The sequence below is a fragment of the Botryllus schlosseri genome, chromosome 1 (assembly GCF_051294905.1).
Source record: "Botryllus schlosseri isolate E-star chromosome 1, Bs_hap1, whole genome shotgun sequence".
Taxonomy (NCBI): Eukaryota; Metazoa; Chordata; class Ascidiacea; order Stolidobranchia; family Styelidae; genus Botryllus; species Botryllus schlosseri.
Window position 1 is genome coordinate 22908632 of NC_137236.1, and position 24831 is coordinate 22933462.

General features: G+C 41.0%; 1 protein-coding gene and 1 long non-coding RNA gene across 3 annotated transcripts in view; one reads left to right on the forward strand and one right to left on the reverse strand.

Moving 5' to 3' along the window:
• The window catches only part of LOC145434565 (uncharacterized), a 124381-nt gene extending 113410 nt beyond the window's left edge, over nucleotides 1–10971 (forward strand). For both annotated transcript variants that reach the window (XR_013913461.1, XR_013913466.1), the window contains exon 2: nucleotides 10849–10971. This is a non-coding gene — a long non-coding RNA (uncharacterized LOC145434565). The remainder of the gene's footprint in view (nucleotides 1–10848) is intronic.
• On the reverse strand, nucleotides 386–13448 carry LOC145434140 (uncharacterized). Its single transcript, XM_080311458.1, has 7 exons — nucleotides 13291–13448; nucleotides 12451–12623; nucleotides 11794–11949; nucleotides 11453–11629; nucleotides 5948–6200; nucleotides 1656–1800; nucleotides 386–1596 (listed from the first exon to the last, which is right to left on the reverse strand). Exons 1-7 carry the CDS (start codon nucleotides 13368–13370, stop codon nucleotides 1186–1188), a joined length of 1395 nt encoding a protein of 464 aa, XP_080167584.1. The 5' UTR covers nucleotides 13371–13448; the 3' UTR covers nucleotides 386–1185.
• Between the last annotated feature and the right edge of the window lie 11383 nt (nucleotides 13449–24831).

Consider the following 24831-nt stretch of genomic DNA (forward strand, 5'->3'; position numbering starts at 1 on the left):
TATTTCATGGTGGTGACTATACGAAGGTAATCATCTTCGACCAAAGCATAGTCACCTCCATCAGAATCTGGAGCTTAACAATGATATGACTGATCTCTGCAAACTCTCCTTAGTCACTATTATCGTAAATGTAACCATATGTCTTTGAATTTCCGTAATATACCTCATCTTTGCGGCGAACTTAGATAAGTCCGTTCGGCACCACGTTAGATATCCGGTGGATTCGATTATCGTGTGAGTCGATGAGATTAATAAATAAATATATCAATTGATTGATTGAAATTGTGGGAATTTTATGACGGAAACATGCATAGCAGGTGAATTGGCGACGATATGACAACTCCCTTCAATCTTTACTAAATTTCTATAAACATAGCAGGACGAATTACGAAAGCGAGTTCTTTATTGTTTCTAATCAAATTTCAAAATGCGGAATATAAAGTAAACATAATACCTAGGGTTGCATTTAAAACAAAAATAAACTTGAAACAAACATGTTTAAAACATCTTTTTATTGTTTTTTTTTCTCTTCTTAATTTCCAGTCACGAATCTTTAATTGTGACGTCACAGTGGATTACCATTGGAAAATGGAAAATATAAGATGAATATGGCTCCTTCCACCAAACGGGCTTCCGACCAACGCCATAACCAAACCAAAATTATCTTAAACCAGGACTACATCGTTATACCGCATTTTTCCGGTGGCCTGTCATTATCATCAGAACAGAATTCCGTACCAATTATCTATATCTACTTGCTATAGCTGTCGAAACGACGATGCTTTCAAGGGTTCCAGTCCCTCCACATCGTATACGCCGACTATATTAGGTGAAATCGTCCGTATGGTCATACTAAAGGTTTTCTAAAAGTTTTTGCACAACTATATGGCATCATTATACAACGTTTGAAAAAAATGAAATTCTTCTTAAAGGCAATTGCTGTAAACACCGTTTGTTTTAAATGCAACCCGAATAATCCGATGCGTATAAGATAACTCACTAACAAAGGCTGAATTTTCAATATTACTGAGTGATCTTATCAGTCTATATACACTATACAGTTATACACTATACATAGTATATACAGTATTACACACATATCAAATCCATGGAGGATTCCGGTTTCACAGTGTAAAAAAGCTATGGATAGCGCCATGAACGAAAGCAACTAATGAAATGGAAATGCTATCTCATAGCGTCGGAAAATCTGAGTGCAGTTAGCACCAATAAAAAGATTTCGGCTATTGAGCTTCGATAAACGACAGCTTGGTTTCCCTGATGCCTTAAAGAATTCGCTGCGACTTGTTTCTCACCCTGTATCAGATCTTCGGAAAAATAGTCGTTCAACTGATCCAGCGATGTCAAGCTGTATTCATAATCGTCATCGTGCATCTCAGTAAGAGGTTCAGGGCAAGTTGTGTTCGCTGGCAAGAGGGGTGTTGAAGCCCGTGACTGGTCACATCCTGCTCTAAATTCAATCTCCTCTCCCAAATCCCTATCCAGGATGTACCTGTTTCTTGCATAACTTGGATTGGCGCATTTACCTTCCGGTATCGATACATATACGCCACTGTCTTGTAAACTGCGAACTTCCCTCTACAGAATATAGACAAATGCAGTGAAGTTATATATATATATATTGATATTTATTTTACCTGGAATAGGACTGCGTCACATCGACATTCCCAATCATTCCCAGTCATGTCCATACTGATGTTGCTTCTTCGCAAGGTACGAGGGAGCCAGCGGTAGTTGAATTTCGTTAGGCTGTTGTTGCTGAGATTTATGTGTTGGAGATAGCTGGAAGTAAATGTGAAAAAAAGCATCAGTGAAACACTATCATACGCTATTTATTCACAATTTGTGGTCGCTAACGCTATCGCCGTGGCAATGCCTTTAGAACAGTCATATATTCGGCGGGTCAAAGTAATGGACCTTGTATGCATTTCGAAGAAACCTGATTTTGATTACAGTCTGGTATAAATATCATCAATCTCGTAGAATAAGTCTCTAAATTCCATTGACAGTTGATTTTATAGAAGGTAACCAAGTTATATACTTTATATTTTTCACCATGAGTTTCAATTAATCAAATAATACCTCTAATACCTTCTTAAAACGATGAACATTTAATAGGATTACACAGGGGAACAGAATTTTTGTTGAGTTGGGCCCTACAATTTGTCGAATAACCCATGAAAATTACCACCATTCAAATACCTGTTTATTGTACGTAACGTTTTACGAACTACAAGCAATCACCGGAAGTAATTCGACGGCATTCAATAAAACATTTAGACTGCTCTATATTGCTTCTCCAATACAAATAAACTGCGAGTTTCAGGGTACAAATTTATGCTTGTAGCTCGTCAAGCTGTGGGTTATCTCGCTTGATACTCGTGTATAAGTCAGCTTACATATGTAAATTCCATATTCTCTTGAATATTCATGATCTTCAGATATTCGTGGATACTTTCTCCGCGCTAACTACGCCAAGGCTTTTCGAGACGCAAGATGCTATGCAAAATATGTAATTTCTTACAAATGCTCATGTTTCAGACGAGTTCGTTGTAGCTTTCACTAATTTCTTAGAAATTTCGATATAATTAGTCGCCTGTGTATTCCCCAGAAACTGCATGATATGTTTTCAATGATAACCAGGTATTCCTTCCAATTCTGTTAACCCACTGAAATCGCTATGTGTGATGAGTTCACGAATTGCGTGGACCATCAATGCTACCAACCCTAATCTTTTGTATTGAGATGCCATCGAAAGCCTAATGAAGGGATTGGATCAATTGTTTGCAGTTGATAATGCTGTCAGCAATTGCTTCGAGGGACGAGCTTTACATGCAACGGTGAGGAAATAATTTTCTCTCTATCAATGAGTTGCCCATGAAGAATGTCGCGATCAAAAGGTTCGAAATCAAATCTCGGAGGCCAGCTCCTCAACACGAAGTGCTCTTCTCGATCTCTGCTCCTCCAGCTACACAAATTGCAGTGGTAGGCATAACTGTGTATGAGGTGTACCTGTGTAGTGCATATGCTTTGTATGCCCACGAACAAAACATAATATTTCAACGTCGACACTATTGATCCAATTGTGATTGTAATAAGTGGTGTACGTATGCATTGGTACATATTAGGGGTTCGTTGTGACTGCCATTACTACTGCAATTACCAAATTTTCATTTTTATAAAGGGGCTCGTTAAACTCATCCTTCAGCCGGTAATGAACATTGGCATTTCGGCCGAGTTATAGATCGGAATTACCAACTCCTTCACTTTTGCTTTACCTCCCGATGAAGGCGCGGCGCTCCGAAACTCCGTGTAAGAAATGGAGTTATATTTTCATTTACGAGTTAACGTTATCTAGGGTGTGTAAGCTACCAAGTAGGTATGGTGTGAACGTGAGGTTCACGTTCGCGTTCTGTGTGTGAACCTCGGAAATTTAGAGGTTCGCGTTCGCAACAGAACCTTGGTAGGTTCTGCACTGTGAACCTTTTTCAGATATTACAATTTTCACTTCATTATAACATCTTTGGTTCAAAATTGCAATCATTTCAACTGTGGGCCACTCTATGCATGGCGCTGGCAGCATTGAAAACCAACAGTAAACGAGCATGCACCTTGACAATATCTAAAGTTTTACTTGCGTTGTTGCAAAAGTTTGCTCGAAATATGCAGCGTTCCGTTAGTGAATATATTTAGTGACTCTCTGCTGTGAGCTTGACCCGCAATCACACAACATCACGAGCGAAATACGTAGTCAGGGAATGATGCTTTTTCAACCAATCAATTGGATTGATATCGTTTTCTGATGTAAAAATTCGAGATAGCGTACGGCAGTGGTTCCCAACCTTTTTCATCTCGTACCTCCCTTGCCTGAAATTTAAGCCAAAATTCCCCCCTTACGATAAATCTGCCCGATGATTAAAAAAGATCATTTTTACCGCGCAAACACCTGTTGACTGAGAGAATAAGACGGGCTGTACCGAGTGTTTGTTTCTAACAGTGCTGTAATAACACTTTGCAGACCTCCAAAAACAATGGTCATGGTCGCAATCAAACAAATTCTGGAAGGCTTGACTCGACAGACCCCCACACTTCCATTTGTGTTTTCGGCTTACCACCAATCGCTAAAACAACTGCTGTGAAAAATCAGTACGCATAAGTTTACTGGTCTCGCGATTTTTTTTCTCAAGCTGGCGTATGCATTTGGCCAATAATATTGGTACTTTCACATATGGCAGGGTTGACCAGACTCGAGTCTGACTCGAGTCACCATTTTCTGATGACTAGACTTGACTCGAGTCATTTTCTCAAAATGCGGAAACGACTCGACTCGAGACAATCTGGGTATTGACTCGACTTGGACTCGAGTCATTGTTCATGACTCTAACCAAGCCATATGACTCGAGACTATAAGACGGCCAAGACCGACATTTCATTGTAATTTCGAAGAACAGTAAAGTGACCACCCTATCGGAGTTTCGTCTAGTGATCTTGGTACTTGACAATGCGACAAGAAACTGCTCAGAGTGAGGAAAATTAGTATATCACATATCCAAATCATTCAATATCACCAAACAGTGTTGACTTGAGTGTGACTTGGACTCGGACTCGCGTCATAATACCATGACTCGGACTCTACCCTGTGGTCGGTGACTTAGACTCGGACTTGACTCAATGGTGAATTGAAAGTGATTCGAATTGACTAGAGTCAAAATTATGAAAGTGAGATTGTTTTGTGACTCGGAGCCTCGGGACTTGGTTACAGCATTGATACATAACGTACACGTGATCAGACTCCCTGCTGGAGCTCATTGAAATTTAGGACATCCATTACGTTTCGGCAACATTGCACCGAGTTTAACATGTCTTTTTTTCGATCAGGTTGCTCTTCACTAAAAATAAAGCAAGGCTAGCGATCTCTTTGACTTGAATCGATGACGTTGGAATGTTTTGTCACTGTCTGAAAATGTTGACTTGAAAATATAAAATATATATTTTCACTAGAGGCCTTGTTGTGATAGATTTAGCACGACATTTGCTCGCTTGGGATTCATTTGATTGAGAGGCCGTCGCTGGCCTACAAAATTGCAGAAAATCTGAACTAGTTTAAAAAAGGGGGGATTTGTATGTGAAAAAGAGATTTAAAATATCATTTGAACATACTTTCAGCAAACAAAAAACAGGCATAAGGAGCATATGTTCGAATATAACTGGTTGACTACGTGACAGTTCGGACATGAACAATTTGGGATATCCGTTACAATTCTAAAGTGGAATTCCTCCCTAAAAATTGCAAAATTCCCCCCAAGGGGGGAATTCCTCCCCCGTTGAGAACCACTGGCGTACGGGGTCAATCTTGACTTTATATCTTTACTGCATCAGTAAAACCAAATCCGTGCGATTGAGGTGTTGGTTGCTGCTGTATAACTTCTTAATGGGATAATATCGGTAGCAAGTATAGAAACCCATTTTACACTCTGCTCAATATCAATGTATAGCAATACTCAGAGGCCGAATACATAGTCTGGTCTGGCCTAGACCGTTAATGGGTAAGCGTGGGCTATATTTCCTGGTAAGTCCTCGTCGAAATTGTTGGCAAAGCGACGGAAGATATTGATTTTATGGGAGTATTATATCCTTTGATTGCCTTGGTTGACACATTTAGCGACGGTTATAACGCCAATATGTACTTCACCATTGTTGCATTATGTGGCCAGAGTCGTCGCTTGGTATCGTGTACATTAATATAGGATATCACTTCATTGAAAGATAGGGTTGGAATTAGCAATATGACGTCACGTGACGTCACGAGGTTCACGTTCACACAGAACCTTTCGAAAAGGTTCGCATTCACACGAACCTGAACCTTTTAGAGGTTCACACCATCCCTACTACCAAGGTCTTACAACCCCTCCAGTAAACTATTACTTACCACAAACTTTCAAAGGCATTCGCAGCAACTTCGCTGAGCCCATTGGAACTGAGGTCTATTTGATGTAACATCGGCAATTCACTCGGAGTCCACTGGGATATTCTGTTTGACGACAAGGTAAGTATCCGCAAACTCTTAAGCCCATGAAATATGCTTTCACTGATATTCGTCAATTGGTTTCCGTCGAGGTGGAGCATTTGCAACCGCGACAAGCCCTCAAATGCCCGAGTATCGATTGAGTGGATGAGGTTTTCTGCGTGAAAATAAACCGCCTTTCAGTTGTAACTTAGGACTCATTCACAACCTATACATATACTTTATCTAACTAAAATCTTGTTTTATCGTCCATTTAAAAAGCAATCGATTATCTAAGACATTAACTACGATTACGCAAAACTACTGTAATCGTCGTTGTCGATTAAGATTAGGAATCACGATTATCTTCTGTCTTGCGGGAAATTAGAAAAAGCGAATAGTTAGTTCATTCTTTCAGCCGTGAGTCTTAGAGTCAGCTATCACCAGAATGTGCCAACAGAAGAGCTTCGTGTGTAATCTAATATTAGTACAATGAGCTTGAGCCATCTGTTCACTTGCGGATTATTGGAATTATTGCGTAGCGGTGACGTCAATGTAATGATACGTCTGTTGACATACAATGCTATTTCCAATTCTATGTACCATAGCAGGGATCGGGAACTTTTTTAGACCGAAAAAACATACTGGATCAATATTTTCAATTGTAAGTCCAAAAGACCCTTACATTTAAATCAACTGTTACGTCGCAATTGACAATACGTGACGTATTGGTATCACTGTACTGATACATTGGATTCGTAGTGTGTGCCATATCTTCTCTGCTCATATGCATATAGGTGGAATCAAGCAAGGTCACTACAGCAACACATACCCACGGCAGGGTATGATACGTCAGTCACGCGGGTTCAGGGTGGCAAGTGTTACGATGTCTCACATGACGCAAGGGATGAGTGAAGGAAAATTGTCAAAATTTCAATGGTTATTGGTATGTTCTATCGATATTCATGAAAGACTAGATATAGAACATTTTTACTCCCAAAATCACGAAAGTTTCGTATTTACTGTTCGAAAATAAAGCGAAAAAGAGGAAGGTAAGGCACAGGTGAGGCACAGACGGACTTAGCCTAGCCTGTGATATCGTGACTCATCGTAAATAGCCCATAATTTATAATCACTGATATCAATCGAATGTAACTGTCGCACTGATTCCGCAAATATACGTATTGATCGATTTCTCAAGTAGCCTATATTCGGCGTAACACAACGTTGCGCAACAAAAACCCATCTGAACGGCGGTACTATAGAAAGCTACTTATCAATCAAGAACATGGATAGCTTTAGCGTCGTTGTAATTTGAATTTATTTGTAATTGTGAATGTCACTCCCAATGAAGTTCATTTCTCGGCGTAGATGAGCAAGACAATGTGTATTTGAAAACTGCATTGTAATACAAGAGTTGATATGTCTGCTATTCTCAATGATCAATCAAGGTATCGTGCAATGCAAGATTCGAGGCGCGCGATGTCGATTGGATAGAATTCGCGAGTGGTGTTATGTCGTCGGTGCGACAGCAACTTAAATCAGGGATTTTGCAATATGGGGCGAGCTCCTAACCACGGATAGCCCCACTGTCTTCAACTCTTAAGTGTTCATGCTGCCACCAATGTTCCCTCTAGGCTGCGCACGTGCGCAAATGCGCAGTGCTCAACCGGTCTCTGCGCGCAGAAAATCTTGGCTGCGCACAAAAAATCCGTAGGGATGACTTTTTTCATTTTTTTAATTGTTGTTCTCCAAGGGACCGCGCAAGCGCGCAGACTCGTGAAAAATCAGAGGGAACATTGCCAGGGGCCAATAGTGTTATCGGTGAAGTCTGAAACCGAGGTACAAGTGAGGCCAGTAAAGGTAAATATTGCGCTCTGTGAAGAAATGATAATTTGCAATGACGTGCGCCTCACGAAAGAGATTTTTCTTTTAGTATGGTGTCGTACGCGTGACGATACTGATATCATTTCAGTAGCACAATCTTTTCTGGGAATGGCGAAATAACATGGTTTAACTAAATAACAATGGGCTAGCGCGAAGTTAATGTGTGAGAAACTAACGAATAGCCTTCTCCGTGTGGCATGACCATTGCGTAAGATTTACTGTACAATTACATGCCGTGAATTTTCGAAGTCATCACTTTCATCAGGCAAATCTGATCACGTATGGTGAGATAGGATAATATGCAGAATATGCAAGTACAAGCCCCAACATTGTTGAAAAATCTATCCCCTTGCAAACGCTGATCTGGAAACGCTGCAACTGTGCACTGATATTATTCAATTCGTTTGAACGGGAGTTTTCTGTCGATAAGGCAATACCTAGGATTACCACATTTTGGAAATCTGAAGAGGACATTTTTGCAATACCGGAGGAAAATACTGAAAAATGGTGAATTGTTCCCACTTAGTAGTCGCAGGGCCGTAACTGCCGCACCCCAAACCCCCCAATTTGGGGGGGAGGAGAGCTCGAAGGAGGCCCAAAATTATTTTGTGAATTAGCATAAATTACAGAGTATGTTTCAAAAATTTATGCAACTTTTCAAAAATTTTTCGCACTGCGCGCGATTTCAAGTCGTCAAATATCTTGATCATTGGGTACTCTTCCCCCAATAAAAAATATACGCTAGATTTATAGAAATGGGCATATCGGCGTTGACCATTACAGCGCCACGACAGACTAAGACAGGGGTGGGCAAACTACGGCCCGCGGGCCGCATGCGGCCCGCAACACCGTTTTGTGCGGCCCGCGAGAGTCTCATGAAACTTATGAAAAATATTGATAAAATGCGTACTAAAAATCTACATGGACTTAATTAAACTTTATCTTAATATATTTTACCATGCTAATTCTAAATAAATACTTCATACATTATTTTATATATAATTTCAGGCGCGACAGCCCGACCTCAAGGCCCACGCATTTTAAAAGGTTTGAACTGCTAAATATCACAGAAATCCTAAACGGGATTGATATAATTCGGATCACGAGTGTGATTTCAGATTGGCCACTCCAGCAACGTTCATTAATTTTAGTGCTGTGCTTGGAGAAAACGATTCGCGGGTGTATTCGGTAGATTCGTTCTCTGTATGCGTAAAACAGGTGTGGGCAACCTGAGGCCGTAGGAAATTTGTGCAGCCGTGGACACGGAATTCAATTAGCATGTGTTGGCGACCGTAGACATGCAATTTGAATTGACGAATTTATACCTTGCCCTAAATTCTCGAAATCACCCCCTCCATCAACTCTACTGGTGAATCTGATCACACGGGATGAGAAAGGTTAAAGTTCGATAGTAATATGTAAAACTACAAATATTATTGAAGAAATTAATTAGTGAATCTGAAAAATTTTTCGCGCTTCGCGTGAATATGTACGGTTACCGTTTAGTGTGCCCACTCGCAATTTCGGTTCGTATAGTAAGCCTTAAATAGACGAGTCCGGAGTTCACCGGAAATAGACATATGCACTGTAACATGGTTATTTGGCGCCCAGCTCGTTCGTAACCGATATGCCCAGGAATGCAGCCGTAGGCTACATCAGTAGTCGAATTGCGTCCGTGAAGGGCTAAAAGGTTGGCCACCTCTGGCGTAAAAGTAGGCTTTTTATATGTTATCTACATGTAGAAGAAGCGTGTTTGAAGCTAACATGGTTTTGATGCTGTCAATATGTGTGTCCGGGAACTGACCGAAAAGTGGAATTAGCAAATGTATGAACAGATAGCTGCTTACGCCGACTTTCATCCCTATAGTTTTGACAAATTGGTTTTTTGAGGTCGCGATCAGCTTATAAAGTCCTGCCACTGTTTTTGGCGCGTGTACGATTTCGTCAAAGCAATGTTTGTTTGGTTTTAAATAAGATATAGATTATCTCCATGTCCTCGCTATATAATCAAATACCAATATTGAGTTTTGGTTTAGAATCCCAATTTTATATAGTGCGGCCCGCGAATGGATCCAGATGTTGAATGCGGCCCGCGAGCTCAAAAGTTCGCCCACCCCTGGACTAAGACATATAAAGTTTTAGGCCATGTAACATGCGATTCCAAGAAGTGTGCCAGAACGATCGGCAGCGAGAAAACCTTGGCCGTAAAGGACTGCCCTATGCTGACCGAAAACTTCGTTATATATACAAAATTCATATAGGTTTAATCGTCCATATAGGATCCTAAATGACTGGCGCCAAATGTACCTCTCTTGGCAATCTGAACCTCACAAGACAAATACCTTCCCGCAGGAAAAAAATTATATGCCAGTGAAGAAATACCAATCCGAAATCGTGTGATCTTTCAGTTTAGTACGATTGGCCGATTCTATATTTTTTTATACAACAGACAGGAGGTCACGAAATAACATCATGTAACGAAGTCATACCAACGGGTCCGCCCGCCCGAAGATGTCCAATTATTATTTACGGGCTCTGCAGTTTCAAAGACACCTCACTCAGCTCTACCGGCAAATCTGATTATACGTGAGCAGAGAGGACAAGGAATTGATAGCAAAAATATGCATTTCCCGATCTTATTGACTGATATTATCATGAATAATCGAAAGTTTTCACGCTTCGCGCTGGCTCACTAAACAGTAAAACTATAATTTCGTGGCAAAAGCGAACAATGTAATGGGGGGGGGGCAGTATATCACCCTATGGGAGCCCAAGACTCAAGTTTTTTGGGGTGGGAGTTGGGGGCAACGAAGTGCTGTTTCGTTCCTGCCAACGGGTATATACACCGGGAGATGTTAAATTATTATGGAGGGGTCCTACCTTTTCAAATACACCTCCCTCAGCTCTACCGGTAAATCAGATTACGTGAGCAGAGAGAGGATAAAAATTGATAGCGCGTTCAGGTGAGAAAAGGTTACTCAGTAAACGTACACCCAATGAAGCGGATAAGTTGCGGGAAACAGCGTACAGCCTGAGGTGGGGCCTGGGGGGCGAAGCCTCCCAGAAGTCCGGCTTATCACCTTATGGGGGCCTGGTTGCACACTGTTGTCAAAGGGCCTGCGCAGTGAGTTGACATGTTTGCGCAGACTCGCGAAAAATTAGAGGGAACATTGGCGGCCACGGGTCTGACCGCTATGAAAATATACTGACAAATCGCCGTAGTATTGCGTAATTAAGTGGAAAATAAAGAAATTGTCAAAGAACCAAATCTTATACCAAAAGTGTGATTTATGGCTCGGAAGCCATATAGTTTCCTGACCCCTCTACTATAGAATAGAGAGCATGTAGTATATACAAGTTGCTGGCAATTACCCCTGACGAGTGTCACCCGAGAATACTTTGGTTTATTCCAATATGACTATTGACTATACTACTCAGTTGTATTTTGGAGTTTGGTACCTCAACGGGTCTCTTCGAATAGTTAGAATAGTGGACACGAACCGTACAATACCGCTACAACCAACACCCATCTCAAATCCTCACCTCTTAGATTAAGTGTGATCAGTCCCTTGAGCAAGCGACAGGAATGTCTCGTCAATTTCTTCACCGTATTTTTGCTCATGCTCAAACTACGTAGACGTCGGAGATCGCGAAACCAGTTACTTGATAGAGCAGGTATTTCGTTGTCATCCATATTGAGTGTTTCAAGATCTCGCAAACCTGCGATCAAGATGTAAGTATCTACTTGAAGGTGATCGGAGCTATTTTTGTTAATAAATGTGCCGTTTGGTAATATAATTCGACTCAATACTCAATTCCAGCGATATACGACTTGACCCCTGCCTATTGGTCAGTAAGCGTGGTAAAGCTATACATATATTCACCATAAAATGCATCCTTCTTTATAACGCGAATAGTATTAACGCTCAGATCGATCTGCCGAAGTCTGGGATTGCCCCTGAATACCGTCTTTGGAATTCGTTCGAGTCGATTATCGTCGAGTTTTAGCAAAGTGATATTCGAAAATTGAGCAAGTTTTCCTGCGAAAGAAAAAAATGTAAATTAGCTGGAGACGCATATCTACGAATTAAGTTGTCGGATGTACTGCATCATATTCTGGGGACGAAACAAAGCAAATGAAAAAAGAGGATGTGAAAGTGCGATCATGTTGGTCAATAAGGCTGCAACCAATATAAGCCGATAGTTTGTCTGCTTTTGTGGGTTATTCAATAGCGCCATGGTGTTTCAATAGCGCCACGTTTACTTTTCTAGGGCGTTCTTGTTTGGCTATAATATATTACTAGTTGGAAAGTATATATATTATATCAAATGAATGCACAACAACCCCAGGCCACGTAAATAAAAAAGAACGGTCATCAAACATCTTTGTAATGATCAACGTGTATAGACACGGAAAGAGTTCACTTGACAAACCATGCGATCATAAATCTACCAAAAAATCATTTGCACCGCGCTGGAAATATTGAAAGAGGCAATTCGTAGTTGCTATATAACATGAATTCGGCATCGCACGACCTCACCGTATTGTATATCATTCAAGCAACTGTCATTCAAGTACAAGCGAGCAATGTCTTTTCGGTGGATTTCGCGGTTGAATTCAAATTCAATGTCATCCAGGCTTTCGTAATTCGACATGTCGCACCATAGTGTTCTCGGCTGCGGCTCGTACATACATCGTGGAAATGATTCATATCTGAAAAATACATGGGTCAATTAAAAACCTGTCACGTCTCATCATTATTTCTACTCGGTTTGCCTGTATATCAATATCCTAAATAAAACTACCCGGACTGTCGATAACCAGCTGAACTGCGATTATGCAGCAGGAGACACCTTGTGATACAGGCTATCAATTTAACAGTCATGATTATGAATCAATTGGTCTAGTTCGTCTGTATGTATGTATGTATTAATGGGCACAACACAGTTGAGCTTATCGCCTTTTTGGCCTTGTGCTCCACGACACGAATTTCATAATGTTCAGAGGTCTTTGCTTTTTTGTAATTTCGGGAACGTCCTTCAATCTCTCTCGCAGTCATTCTTCATTCTCTCTCTCGCTCCCATGCGTCCCCATCGTGGTCATTGCTGCCGACTTGTAGCACGGCTCACTTTCATTCTGGGCTTTTCAATGCACTACCGTAGTAGTGAGGTCGGCAATGAGGAGCCCAGAGGAACCTCCGACACATAGAAGCTGGTCAGAACCGCGATTCGAACCAACGTCCATTGGTGTCGTGACTGCAGTGTTTAACCAACTGCGCCACTCGCTTCCCCCATGTAGTTCGTCTAGTATGCCATTACGCCCACGAAAACCATAATATGGAGTAATGTGACTATATAGAAATCTGCAAATAACAACTTACCTCGGGCAAGGCTTATATAATCTTCTACGAGTCACAACGACTCTAAAAGTCAAGAATAAAATAAGATATCGCCTCATCATGACCCAATGTTCTCTGTCGTCAACGAGTCTAAATCCTGAATATGTCAGGGCTTGAAATTGTCAACATGCAGAGCGCAGTAAGAGGTGATGTGTTTGCTTGCGAAGAGACACCGTAAATATTTACTTGGCAGAGAACAAAGATATATTCTCACCAGATAAGAGTGTGTCCCTCAATTCAGGTCGTTCAGATAAAAACAATCAAACAAAGCGATATTTTCCCATACCGTCGACTCTCACGATCCAGGTTATTTATTTGGTTTTGTTTGTTTGTTTTGGGGTATTCATGGTGTTTGTCGACTACTATGGTCATTTACACCAGGCCGATATTCTTCTTATTTTCCGTAACTGCCGACTTATAGCACGGCCCACCTCTAGGCTTTTGTAAGACACCGCTGACGCGGATGAGGTGGCGAGGAGGAGCCTAGGTAAACCTCCAACACTTAGGCATCGGAATTCGGAAGTCGACCTCGGTCGGACTCGAACCCGCACCCATTGGTGTTGCAGCCGCGGATTATACCACTGCGCTATCTCGCCACACTATTTATTTGGTCAATCCACAGCAGTCGTGATCACCATACTCTGTACAAAATCATTTTGAAAGCCCGTCCATTGATTAACACGTGCATTGTAAAAATGTGCATATTGTACAATGCACGTTGACAAAAATATGATTCTAAAAGAATGACCATCTGGGAACCAATTACAATATGTGCTATGCGTGAGACTGTACTGGGCTATTCATTGGTAGGGTGAGATATATTTCCGAATGCTATAAAACATAAATATTGTCGTAATGCTAATGACTATGTCATTATGTTTAGTTGTCACACGACACAAGATATGGTAAAAGTATGATTCAAACAAGTATGTTATAGGTGGAGTTGCGTTTAAAACAAAAATCAAATAAAAACAGACATGTTTAAAACATGACCCTAATTTAAAACATGTTCTTTTTTCAAATCATGACGTCACGAATATTCCATTTTGACGTCATAATTGATTGACATTAAAAATAAAAAATATAGGGTAAATATAACCCCTTTGAAGAAATATCTGTACTATAACTGTTGAACCAATTATTTTTAGGGTTTCACGTTTCAACCATCCCATACCGAAATACGTAATTGTGCGTAGGCTCATACAACATGTTTTCTGAGAAGAATTTACACAATTAAGGCATAATTTTACAACTTGAAAAAAACATTTTTTTAAACGGCCTTTGTTTAAAACACTGTTTAAAACCGTTTGTTTTAATACAACTCTAGTTATAGGACAGTCGTTCTCAGTATTTTTGAGACACTCTTCCCTTGATAATAGTAAAAAATGACCCGGCCTCCTTGATTGTCATATCAAAAAAATATTAAAAAGACCAACCGGAATGTTTACAATCCCAACGCATAGATAGATGGCATGATTTAGGATTTGACTGCTGACAGAAATTCTCAAATATGAAATTCGAACTATTATACAGTATACACGCGATCAAATATTCACTTGACTGTTTTGTCAAAAATAATCATGTGCAATGGCAGTTCGTAGCATATAAATGTTTTAGCGATTACGTTGTCTAATTCCTTAACACCCCATGAGATTAGCTTATACGAGTCCCTTGCCATAGAACTTGACTCATTCTCATGGGAAAAACAATTTTTCTCTACGTTTGACGGGTCGCATGGGTTCGACAAGAGAATAATGCAAATGTGTAGGCTTACTTATGGGCTGTCATAAAATGCTTTTCTAAGGGGTGACCATTAAATACACTCTGCACAGATGCTTGGTGCCATAACGGAACAAGCCAATAGCTACTGGAATTCTCCAGTTAATCCCTATTCAGAGACCTCTTTTGATCGGTGCAAAGTAGTATCAGTCAAAACATAATATCGGTTTCCGGATGGTACGACGCATTTATGACATTTAATATCGTAATATTTATAGGATATAATTGCCGCTGAAACTTGAGAGTTTCAGCAGAAATTTTACTCATACCGAGTTCAAGAAACATAATTTCTCTCAGACGGCTTGCGCACGCTTCAGATGCTTTTCCGCCCAGCAGTTCAAGATCCACTGTCAAAAGGAATAAGACGTATATTTTGTTCTTGATAGCTGGTTCGTGATACAGAACTTGAATATAGCTTTCAATACAACATCGAAAAGAATATTTATTGAACTCGAAGACTTTTCGGGTGCCTCTTTGCAAGAGTTAACGGCACACTAAAGGGATTTAAACAAATCTGAATGCAAAAACCAAAAAGGAAACGTATGACGCAACAATCAAAATCACAGACCATGAAATTCGCATTGTACCAATGGCAACAGTAACAAACTAGAAGCATATGCACATACGGTACTATATTAGCAACGCAATTTGCAAATAAGCAGTTACACGCACGAAACAACACGCACTAATGAGAAATTTGTCGGTTATAGAGGGAATCTGGCACTTTATCGTTATTCCCCACACATCGAAAAAATGATCCCCATGACACCAATAAATGCTTCTGATGAACAATAACAGAAAAATTTATAAACGTCAAAATGAATTGTGTTTCGCGTTGGGGTGGGGTAGACGGATATATCGGGGATGGGGGATGGGGATATTAGGGTGGGTTAGGGTTAGGATATCCCAAGATCAGGGTTGGGGATATTAGGGTCGGGGGATATTAGGGATGAGGAGGAGGATATTAGGGTAGGATCAGGATATCCTAAGATAAGGGTTGGGGATATTAGGGTGGGGTGGGTTAAGTTCAAGGATGGGGTTAGGATATTCTAAGATCAGGGTTGGGGGAGGGGTATAAGGGTCAAGTAAGGGGTTAGGATATCCTAAGATTAGGGTTAGGGGTGAAGATTACAATGTTCCCAACCCTAATCTTGTGATACCCTGACCCCAAATTTAACCCTAATCTTGGGATATCCTACCTCAACCTTGACCCTAGCACCCGCGTCCCGCAACCCTAATCTTAGGATATCCTAACCAACCCTAATAACCCCTTCCCACGACCCTAATATCTCCCATCCCGACCCTAATATTCCCTTCCGCGACCCTAATATTCCGCTAGCCCTAATCCCAACGCGAAAAACAATTTTATTTTGACGTTTATAAATTTTCACATGTTCATGGGAATCATTTATTGGTTTCATGGTGATCACTTCTGGATGTGTGGGGAATAACGAAGAAGAACCGGAAATCTTTTTGTCTGCATAAAATAGGTTTGTTCAACTGAATAAAAGTAGACTCCAACACTTTTAAATGAAACACGGATCTGCCACGCGCAATGACAGTGAACATGTTGTCATTATAGTGCTGTGCACTGGCGAGGTTTTCACTCAGATGCTGACCAATTGACGAAGCACAGGCTTGGTAATCGTCATAGCAGTCTGTTTTAGCAGCCTATTCGCACTGACGTGCGAGCTCCGTGCGATCATTTGCGCAGGTTTTTGACCGAATCAATTTAGGGATATGCTGCAATACGCTCAAACAATATTTGAGATGTACGTCTTACATACCTACATACGTATACAGATACACGCGACCTGTGCATATGCATTGTTCAACCTAATTCGCGGGCGCGCTTCGGTTACGTATATAGCATACAGTAGGGTTACCACACTTCCTTTTTTAAGAGGATTCTTCCTCTTTTTTACTTTTTTGAAAGTGTCTTCCGAGGACGCCCAAATGTCCTCTTTTTTGAGATTTTGTCCTCTTTTTTGAGGATTTTCGTCAAACATATGGCGAAATCGACTTATAGATACAGTAAATCAGCACCGAAGTAACGCTCGGGCGGGTATTTCGGGAGTCGGGCCGCAAATTTGACCTTTTGTTTAGTCAACCACCTGATAATGCGAAGGAAAAACTGTATTTGGGGTGCTGAGCGGGAAAGTTGACCTTTTTTTAGTGAACCGACCACGAAGTGGGATAAATTCACCATTTTTTCAGGAGTTTCCTCCGGTTTTGCAAGTTTGAAAATTTTGAAAAAGTGTACACTTTTCATATTTCCAAAGTATGGTAACCCTAGCATACGGCATTCCAGTTGAGAGTAGTCATGGCCCATCTTGACGACAATTACTCATGTTAAATTGGCTACTGTGAACTTTGCACCCCAGAGATCCCTCGTGGTGTTCTATGCCATCACTCTTTCCCTGAGATATACCTTCTATATAAAAGTTATCAATTGTAGAAACAGAACACGCCCCCAGGCTTATATGTATGCAGCGAGACCGCAAATCGTTTTCTTTTCGTGGGGAGCGTGAAAATATTCCAACCCAGTGAATGAATTTTGTCCATAATATTGGCAGTTTCACGAAGTTACTGTCAAATATTTATTCATTATCAGTCCACGTGTTTCGATTAACTGGTAGAGATGGCGGAGACCTTGGGTACAAAATTAATGAATACGCATCTTCCGGTTTTTGTTATTCACCTTGTGGAATGTTGGTATTTCTTGACCTCCCATCTGGATGGGCGGTATGATGAAAATATGATGGAATCGTCCAAACGTATATACAAAAAAAAACTAATTCCTGAGGCGGACCCAATTCGAACTTGATATTCCTTTATGGGATGCATCCTTTTCCACTGTGGTTCGCAGGAGTACGGTGAGGCTCATGTAGCAAGAACACTCTTGTATTCAATACGAAAAATCCAAGTCATACTGAATCGCGCTTAGCGTGAAGAAAATTGCCAAGTTGAAATAAAATCTCTTGAAGATTTGGGAGCCGATTTGTTAATTAAAATTACAAATTGAAGACCGTCAATACACGATAATTTAATTATGTTTCAAAAAAGTAAAAGTTTCGACCGCAAAAGTATTGTGTTGCGGCTCGATGAGAGCGTACGTCCGCAGGTTGGCCGCATCTGACATAATCGAAATACGGATGACCAAGGCTGCAACGCATATAGGAATAGCTGAATACTTAACAGGGCCCAAGTTTGCTGGACCACCTCCTAATACAGTGGTTATTAAGCCCGACCACCAAGATCCACTCTACGCCCGTGGAACTATACACTGTGCCATTTATAGGCATCTGGCAGGAAATAGTAGTTCAAATTATATGTGCTATCGCGGTGGTTTCCTTGGGAATCATTATAGATATGGACAGATATCGCAAGCTGAACACTTGCTAACTGCTAACTTGCTAACTGCATCCTATTCCACTCCAAAAGCAAGCAATATGTCCATTACCAACGATTAACTGACGAGGAGAAACATTTCTATATAAAATCACGAAAGGAATGATATGAGAAATGTAAGATATTGCTCACCTGGTCAACCTGATCTGAAGCATGACCTTGTCAATTTATTGTGATAGCTACATTAGCTAGTCATTGTTTCATTGTAATGTGGATATAGTACACCCCAGTACACACTATCCAAGTGGTACACCACTTACAAATTATGGGTCACCCTAGGGCAGAGGTCTCAAACACGCGGCCCGCGGGCCGCATGCGGCCCCCGAGAGCATTTTGTGCGGCCCGCGAAGACATTTGGGAATTTCAAGTATTCGACAATATATTCAAGTGTCATATATCTTTTTAGATTGAAGAACTTGCAATTCACTCTAAAACCACTACAAAAGCCTGAAATTTAAACAAACTTCACCATCACATCACCCCTAAAATCTACCACGCGGTCGAAGATCGGTATTATGTTCCATCTCCATTTCATGATGATAAAACATGACCCGTTGATGATTCGTGAGTGAAAATCTTGATTTTGTTTTATGCGACCTTTCTTCAAATTACTCGATTTTGGATTATCTGGGTAAACTGAAAATGACTCGAGTTGAGTCGAGTTGATCATACGGACGCAACAATCTATGAAACTGTCATGGGGAATAGCAATATATCAAAGGCCTGTAGCTTGCGTTGCCTAGGGTATATAGTTATCTGGTCTACATGGAACTCATTGGCATTCTGTAGCCGCCGTGACGTGTATTTGGTTACGTCCTGGGTGTTGTTTGTTCTCTTTATCCATGTTATTATCGGTGGCGAGTAAAGTAGTGGTACGCTCCACAGCTGTATAGCACCAATGGATTCTTCGGCGATTGGTCATTTCTACTCCAGGGGTTCTTAACCAGGGGTCAGTTGTATAGCGTTCGTGGTACGAAACACCGCATCAGGGGGTGCGAGATGCATTGTTGAAATAGGCATATATGCTGTGGAATATTTTCGGGGCGAATTTATGGAATTGGGAAATATTCGTCGTGCTACGCGCGATTTTACGTGAATAGGCTTTCCGATTTCTATATAGGTACCATCAGCGGTTTCCTATAAAAAGCCTTGAAGTGGGCCGTGCTACAAGTGCGTAAATACGGAATTTTCGGCCTGATGTAAGATGACCAATGTAGTCGAAACACGATCATTATCAAAAACAAACAAACATCAGAAATTGTGATGAAAATGGACAGGCGGCGCGGGAGATCTTATCGAAAGCATAAGGCCCAGTGGTTCCCAACCGGGGAGGAATTCCCCCCTTGGGGGGAATTTTGCAATTTTTAGGGAGGAATTCCACTTTAGAATTGTAACGGGATTTTCCAAATTGTTCATGTCAGTACTGTCATGTATTCAACCAGTTATATCCGAACGTATGCTCCTCATGGCTGTTTTTTGCTTGCTGAAAGTATGTTCAAATGCTATTTGAAATCTCTTTTTAACATACAAATTCCCCCCTTTTTCAAACTAGTTCAGATGTGCTGCAGTTCGCAAGGCAATTTTGTAGGCCAGCGACGGCCTCTCAATCAACTATATCCTAAGCGAGCAAATGTTGAGCCGAATCTATCATAGCAAGGCCTCTAGTGAAAGTATTTACCTTATATTTTCAAGTCAACATTTTCAGACACTGACAAAATATTCCAACGTCATCGATTCAAGTCAAAGAACAGCTACCCGATCAAAAAAAAAGACATATTAAACTTGGTGCAATGTTGCCGAAACGTAATGGGTGTCCTAAATTTCAATGAGCTCCAGCAGGGAATCTGATCACGTGTATGTTATATATCAGGGCTGTAACTAAATCACGAGGCTCCGAGTCACAAGTCAATCTCACTTTCATAGTTTGGACTCGAGTCAAGTCGTGTCATTTTCAATTCATCATTGAGTCAAGTCTGAGTCCAAGTCACAGAGCAGAGGGTCGAGTCCGAGTCATGGTATTATGACTCGAGTCCGAGTCCAAGTCACACCCCAGACAACACTGTTTGGTGATATTGAATGATTTGGATTTATGATATACTAATTTTCCTCACTTTGAGCAGTTTCTTGTCGCATTGTCAAGTACCAGGATCAATAGACGAAATTCCAATAGGGTGGTCGCTGTACTGTTCTTCTAAATTACAATGAAATGTCGGTCTTGGCCGTCTTATATCCTCGAGTCCTATCGCTTGTTTCGAGGAATGCTCGATGACTCGAGTCCAAGTCGACTCAATACCCAAGTCAAGTCGAGTCGCATCCGTATTTTGAGAAAATAACTTGAGTCAAGTCGAGTCGTCAGAAAATGCAGACTCGAGTCAGACTCGAGTCTGGTCAACCCTCCTATATACGAAAGTACCAATATTATTGGTCAAATGCATACGCAAACTTGAAAAAAATCGCGAGACCACCAAATCTATGCATACTGATTTTTCACAACAGATATATTAGCGATTGGTGCATATGGTAAGCCGAAAACACAAATGGAAGTGTGGGGGTCTGTTGAGTCGAGCGTTCCAAAATTTGTTTGATTGCGAGCAAGACCATTGTTGTTAGAGATTTACAAAGTGTTATTACAACACTGCTAGAAACAAACACTAGGTACCGCCCGTCTTATTCTCTCAGTCAACAGGTGTTTGCGCGGTAAAAATGACCTTTTTTAATCGTCGGGCAGATTTATCCTAAGGGGGGAATTTTGGCTTAAATTTCGGCCAAGGGAGGCACGAGATGAAAAAGGTTGGGAACCACTGGATAAGCGGTACGATCGCTAAAAGGTTAAGAAACAATGCTGTTACTATGGCACAATAATTATTATATTTAAGTTGTTATTGATCTGTTCCAATGTTAATCGGAGATTACTGGGATATTATACATTGAATTCATATATTATTGATGCTGCGGCCCGGGACGTCATCAAAATTAGGAAATTGGCCCGCGAACACATTTGAGTTTGAGACCTTTGGCCTAGGGGTACGATATACACGCTACACGATACACCCGGTTGGCTTTAGCATATACAGCAGAAGCACATCCCATATTTTTATATTATAATTAATAATTATGAATAATACCTCAATCACAATAAGGCTTATCTATAAGATTATGTTGGATCCTGGGCGTATGAATTTTAACGAAATTATAACAGGCATCAGTCTGTTATTGCGATGAACGAGCCATTGATATCGCTCTATGGCATCACGGTCAGAGTCGACTAATACACAATATATGCTACCCTGCATTTATGTGGATTTAGGCATGTCTCCGTGTCCGTCCTGCGCACCTCCATATTTTATAGATTCGTGTTCAAATGAACCTGTAGATTGCACAGTGCACACGGTGAATATTTTTGTGCAATACCCAGATGTATACAGCGTTGATCGAAATTCTCTGAAATGTATAATGCTATCACTCCCAAGACAGTTACTGAAAACACTAGAACTGAAATAAATCTAACATAGAAGTTAAAAATATCATTAATTGGTGATAATTTTTCTTAACATGTCGCATTATTATGGCTGTGGGTAATACAACGACATGATCTATCCCCGCTAAGTTCTTGTTTCAAACATTAGCCCAGCTGTTATTTCGGCGATGTGGAGGTTAGTCAATTGCCAATGAAACTACAAATTATATTTGGGTCCTGCGGTGCCAAATTGTTCCTGGGTGTGAATAAGTGGTGTATTATGCGGGCAGAGCACTAACCCAGGATATTGATGAAATGTAATCAGCAAGATGTCATAATATAATGATAAGACATTTCGTTCCTATCACATCGTCAAAAGAGACATCTTTCTAATGGCACTGGGGCAGGTGTTCCCAACCGGTTGAGGATTCCCCACTGTTGGTGGATTCGATGGTTTCTGGCGGGGAATAGAGGCATTAAGTTAAAATTATATACAGGGTAGTCTACATATTTAGGGAGACACATGCGCGATTACCGTTACCAGTTAAGTGCTCTGGAATGTATGTATCGAAGAGTATATTGGGTGTTGTTCACAAAAACTCATTATAATTCTGAATAACCAATCATGTCGTCCCAAAGGCATCCAGCACGACCAGTATGACGTGATATAAGGCTTTCGCTAAATTTTGAGGGCTACCGGTATAGGTTCACAATACATTTTATGTTGGAGTTATTGGCGATTGTCTGGTGTGGTTTGGTTTTCCAGTAGCAAGTCCATGCTAGACGTCACGCAAATGTTATGGAGGGGCATTAAATGCATATTTTAAATGTATAATGTAAACAGTATATAGGAGTTTTGGGTAGTGGAGAATAAAAACTCGGAATAAATCTGAAGTCGGGAATGAAGAAAAGAGGGTTGTGTGTGAACCACTGCACTAGGGGAACACTAATTAGTGACTATACTGTAATCCCGGTTCTGACCAACTTATACTTGGCGGAGGTTTATCCTTGCTCCTCGTCGCCGACCTCACTGCAACTGCAGGGCATTGAAAAGCCCAGATGAAAAACAGTGAGCCGAGCTACAAGTCGGCAGCAACGACCACGATCGGGCTTATGGGAGCGAGAGCGACTGATGAATGGAGCGAGAGCGACTGATGAATGGCTGCAAGAGAGGCCGAAGGACGCTTCCGATACACGAATACAACACAATAAATCAAAGACCCATGAACATTATGAAATTTGTGTCGTGGAGCACAAGGCTTAAAACAGCGATAAGCTCCACTGTTTTGTGCCCATTAATATAAATACTAATCAGAGGCACAGAGAGGAACGCCAAAAAGTGATTTATGTTGCAGTTCGCATTGTGACGCGACCATACGTCACATGTTCGTATTCACGTTTGCCTTTACAGTGAACCTTTTACATCATCACGTCAGTACTGGTAACACTATATATGAAGATATCCCGGAGTGTCACCAAGAACATCTGACCGAGATCGCCCAAGCAAGCGTGTCACCCCAAAACATCTTTTCAGCATCCAATTCTAATTGAAGTAGTCTTTGTCTGCCACATCTTAGTGAAATTGAAACCAATTACCGTTACTTGTACATATTTACTTGAGTGCGTAATTATTGTTACGGAAAGCAAAATATTCTGCCAATAAGTCCGACTTTCTTCTTTTCGATAGGACTGCCGAGTCACACATGATGAAATCGCATTATCGATTTCAAGCAAAAAGCTGCGTCAGCTATCCCAAAGACAATGCCCAAGGATGATCCGAAGCCCTCAAATCTTGACAACGAAGTAGTCTATGATGAAGGAAATGAGAGACAGTATAGTTCAGTGCTCTTCAACCTTTTTCGTCATGGTACACCCTTTTAACATTTTCTCAAAACTCGTACACCCCTGACCGTATAATACACCGATAAGGCAGAAAGCCGCATTTTGATTACATATACAATACGTCCGGATTCCAGCGTGGAACCGCCGTGGTGCATATGGACGACAAATACTCATATGAAATTTGAGACAGGTAACTTAACACCGCGTAGAGCCCTTGTGGTGTTCTGTGCCTTCACTTATTTCTTGAGATATGCAATGCGCAAATTTTCTTATTGTAGAAGCAAAACATCTCAGCAGGCTTACAATATATAATATATGTGCCAAAATCGCGAGTATAAATGTCAAGAAAAGACACTAGAATCAAGTGTGTAGTCGCGCGGAGCGCGAAAATTTTGCCCCTTGAATAGATTTCATCGAAATCGTTGGTAGTTTCACATATTATTGTCAAAAATTTATTCATTCTCAGCTCACGTGATCAGATTAACCCGTAGAGCTGATGGAGGGTGTCTTCGTAAATATTGCGTACAATATTAATGATGATGCATCTCCCGGTTCCTATTAATCGCATAGTTGCATGTTGTTATTTCTTGGCCTCCCACCAGGATTGTTTGTATTGTTATTAATGATATTTTTATTACACATCCATGACAGTGGCGATAATCGACAGTGCATTTCTTAAAGTTAAGGGTCTTTGCTTTGGGTAATGAGGACGACTTTCGCTTGCACGCGCACTTCCATTCTTCATTCTCTCTCGCTAACGTGCGTCCACTTTCAGGACTCTGCTGCTGACTTTGGAGCTCGGCTCACTCTTCTTCTAGGCTTTTCAAGACGCTACGTTAACAGGGGGGTCGGCGACGAGGAGCCCAGATAAACCTCCGACACATAGAAACATGGCAGAGCCTAGACTCGAACCAACAACAATTGGTTGCATAATGACGGCCGCCAACACACGCAAATTTAAATATGTGTAGAAGGTCGCAAAATTGCGGCTGAATGAGGCCGTATACGTCCGCAGGTCGAGCACCCCTGGCCTA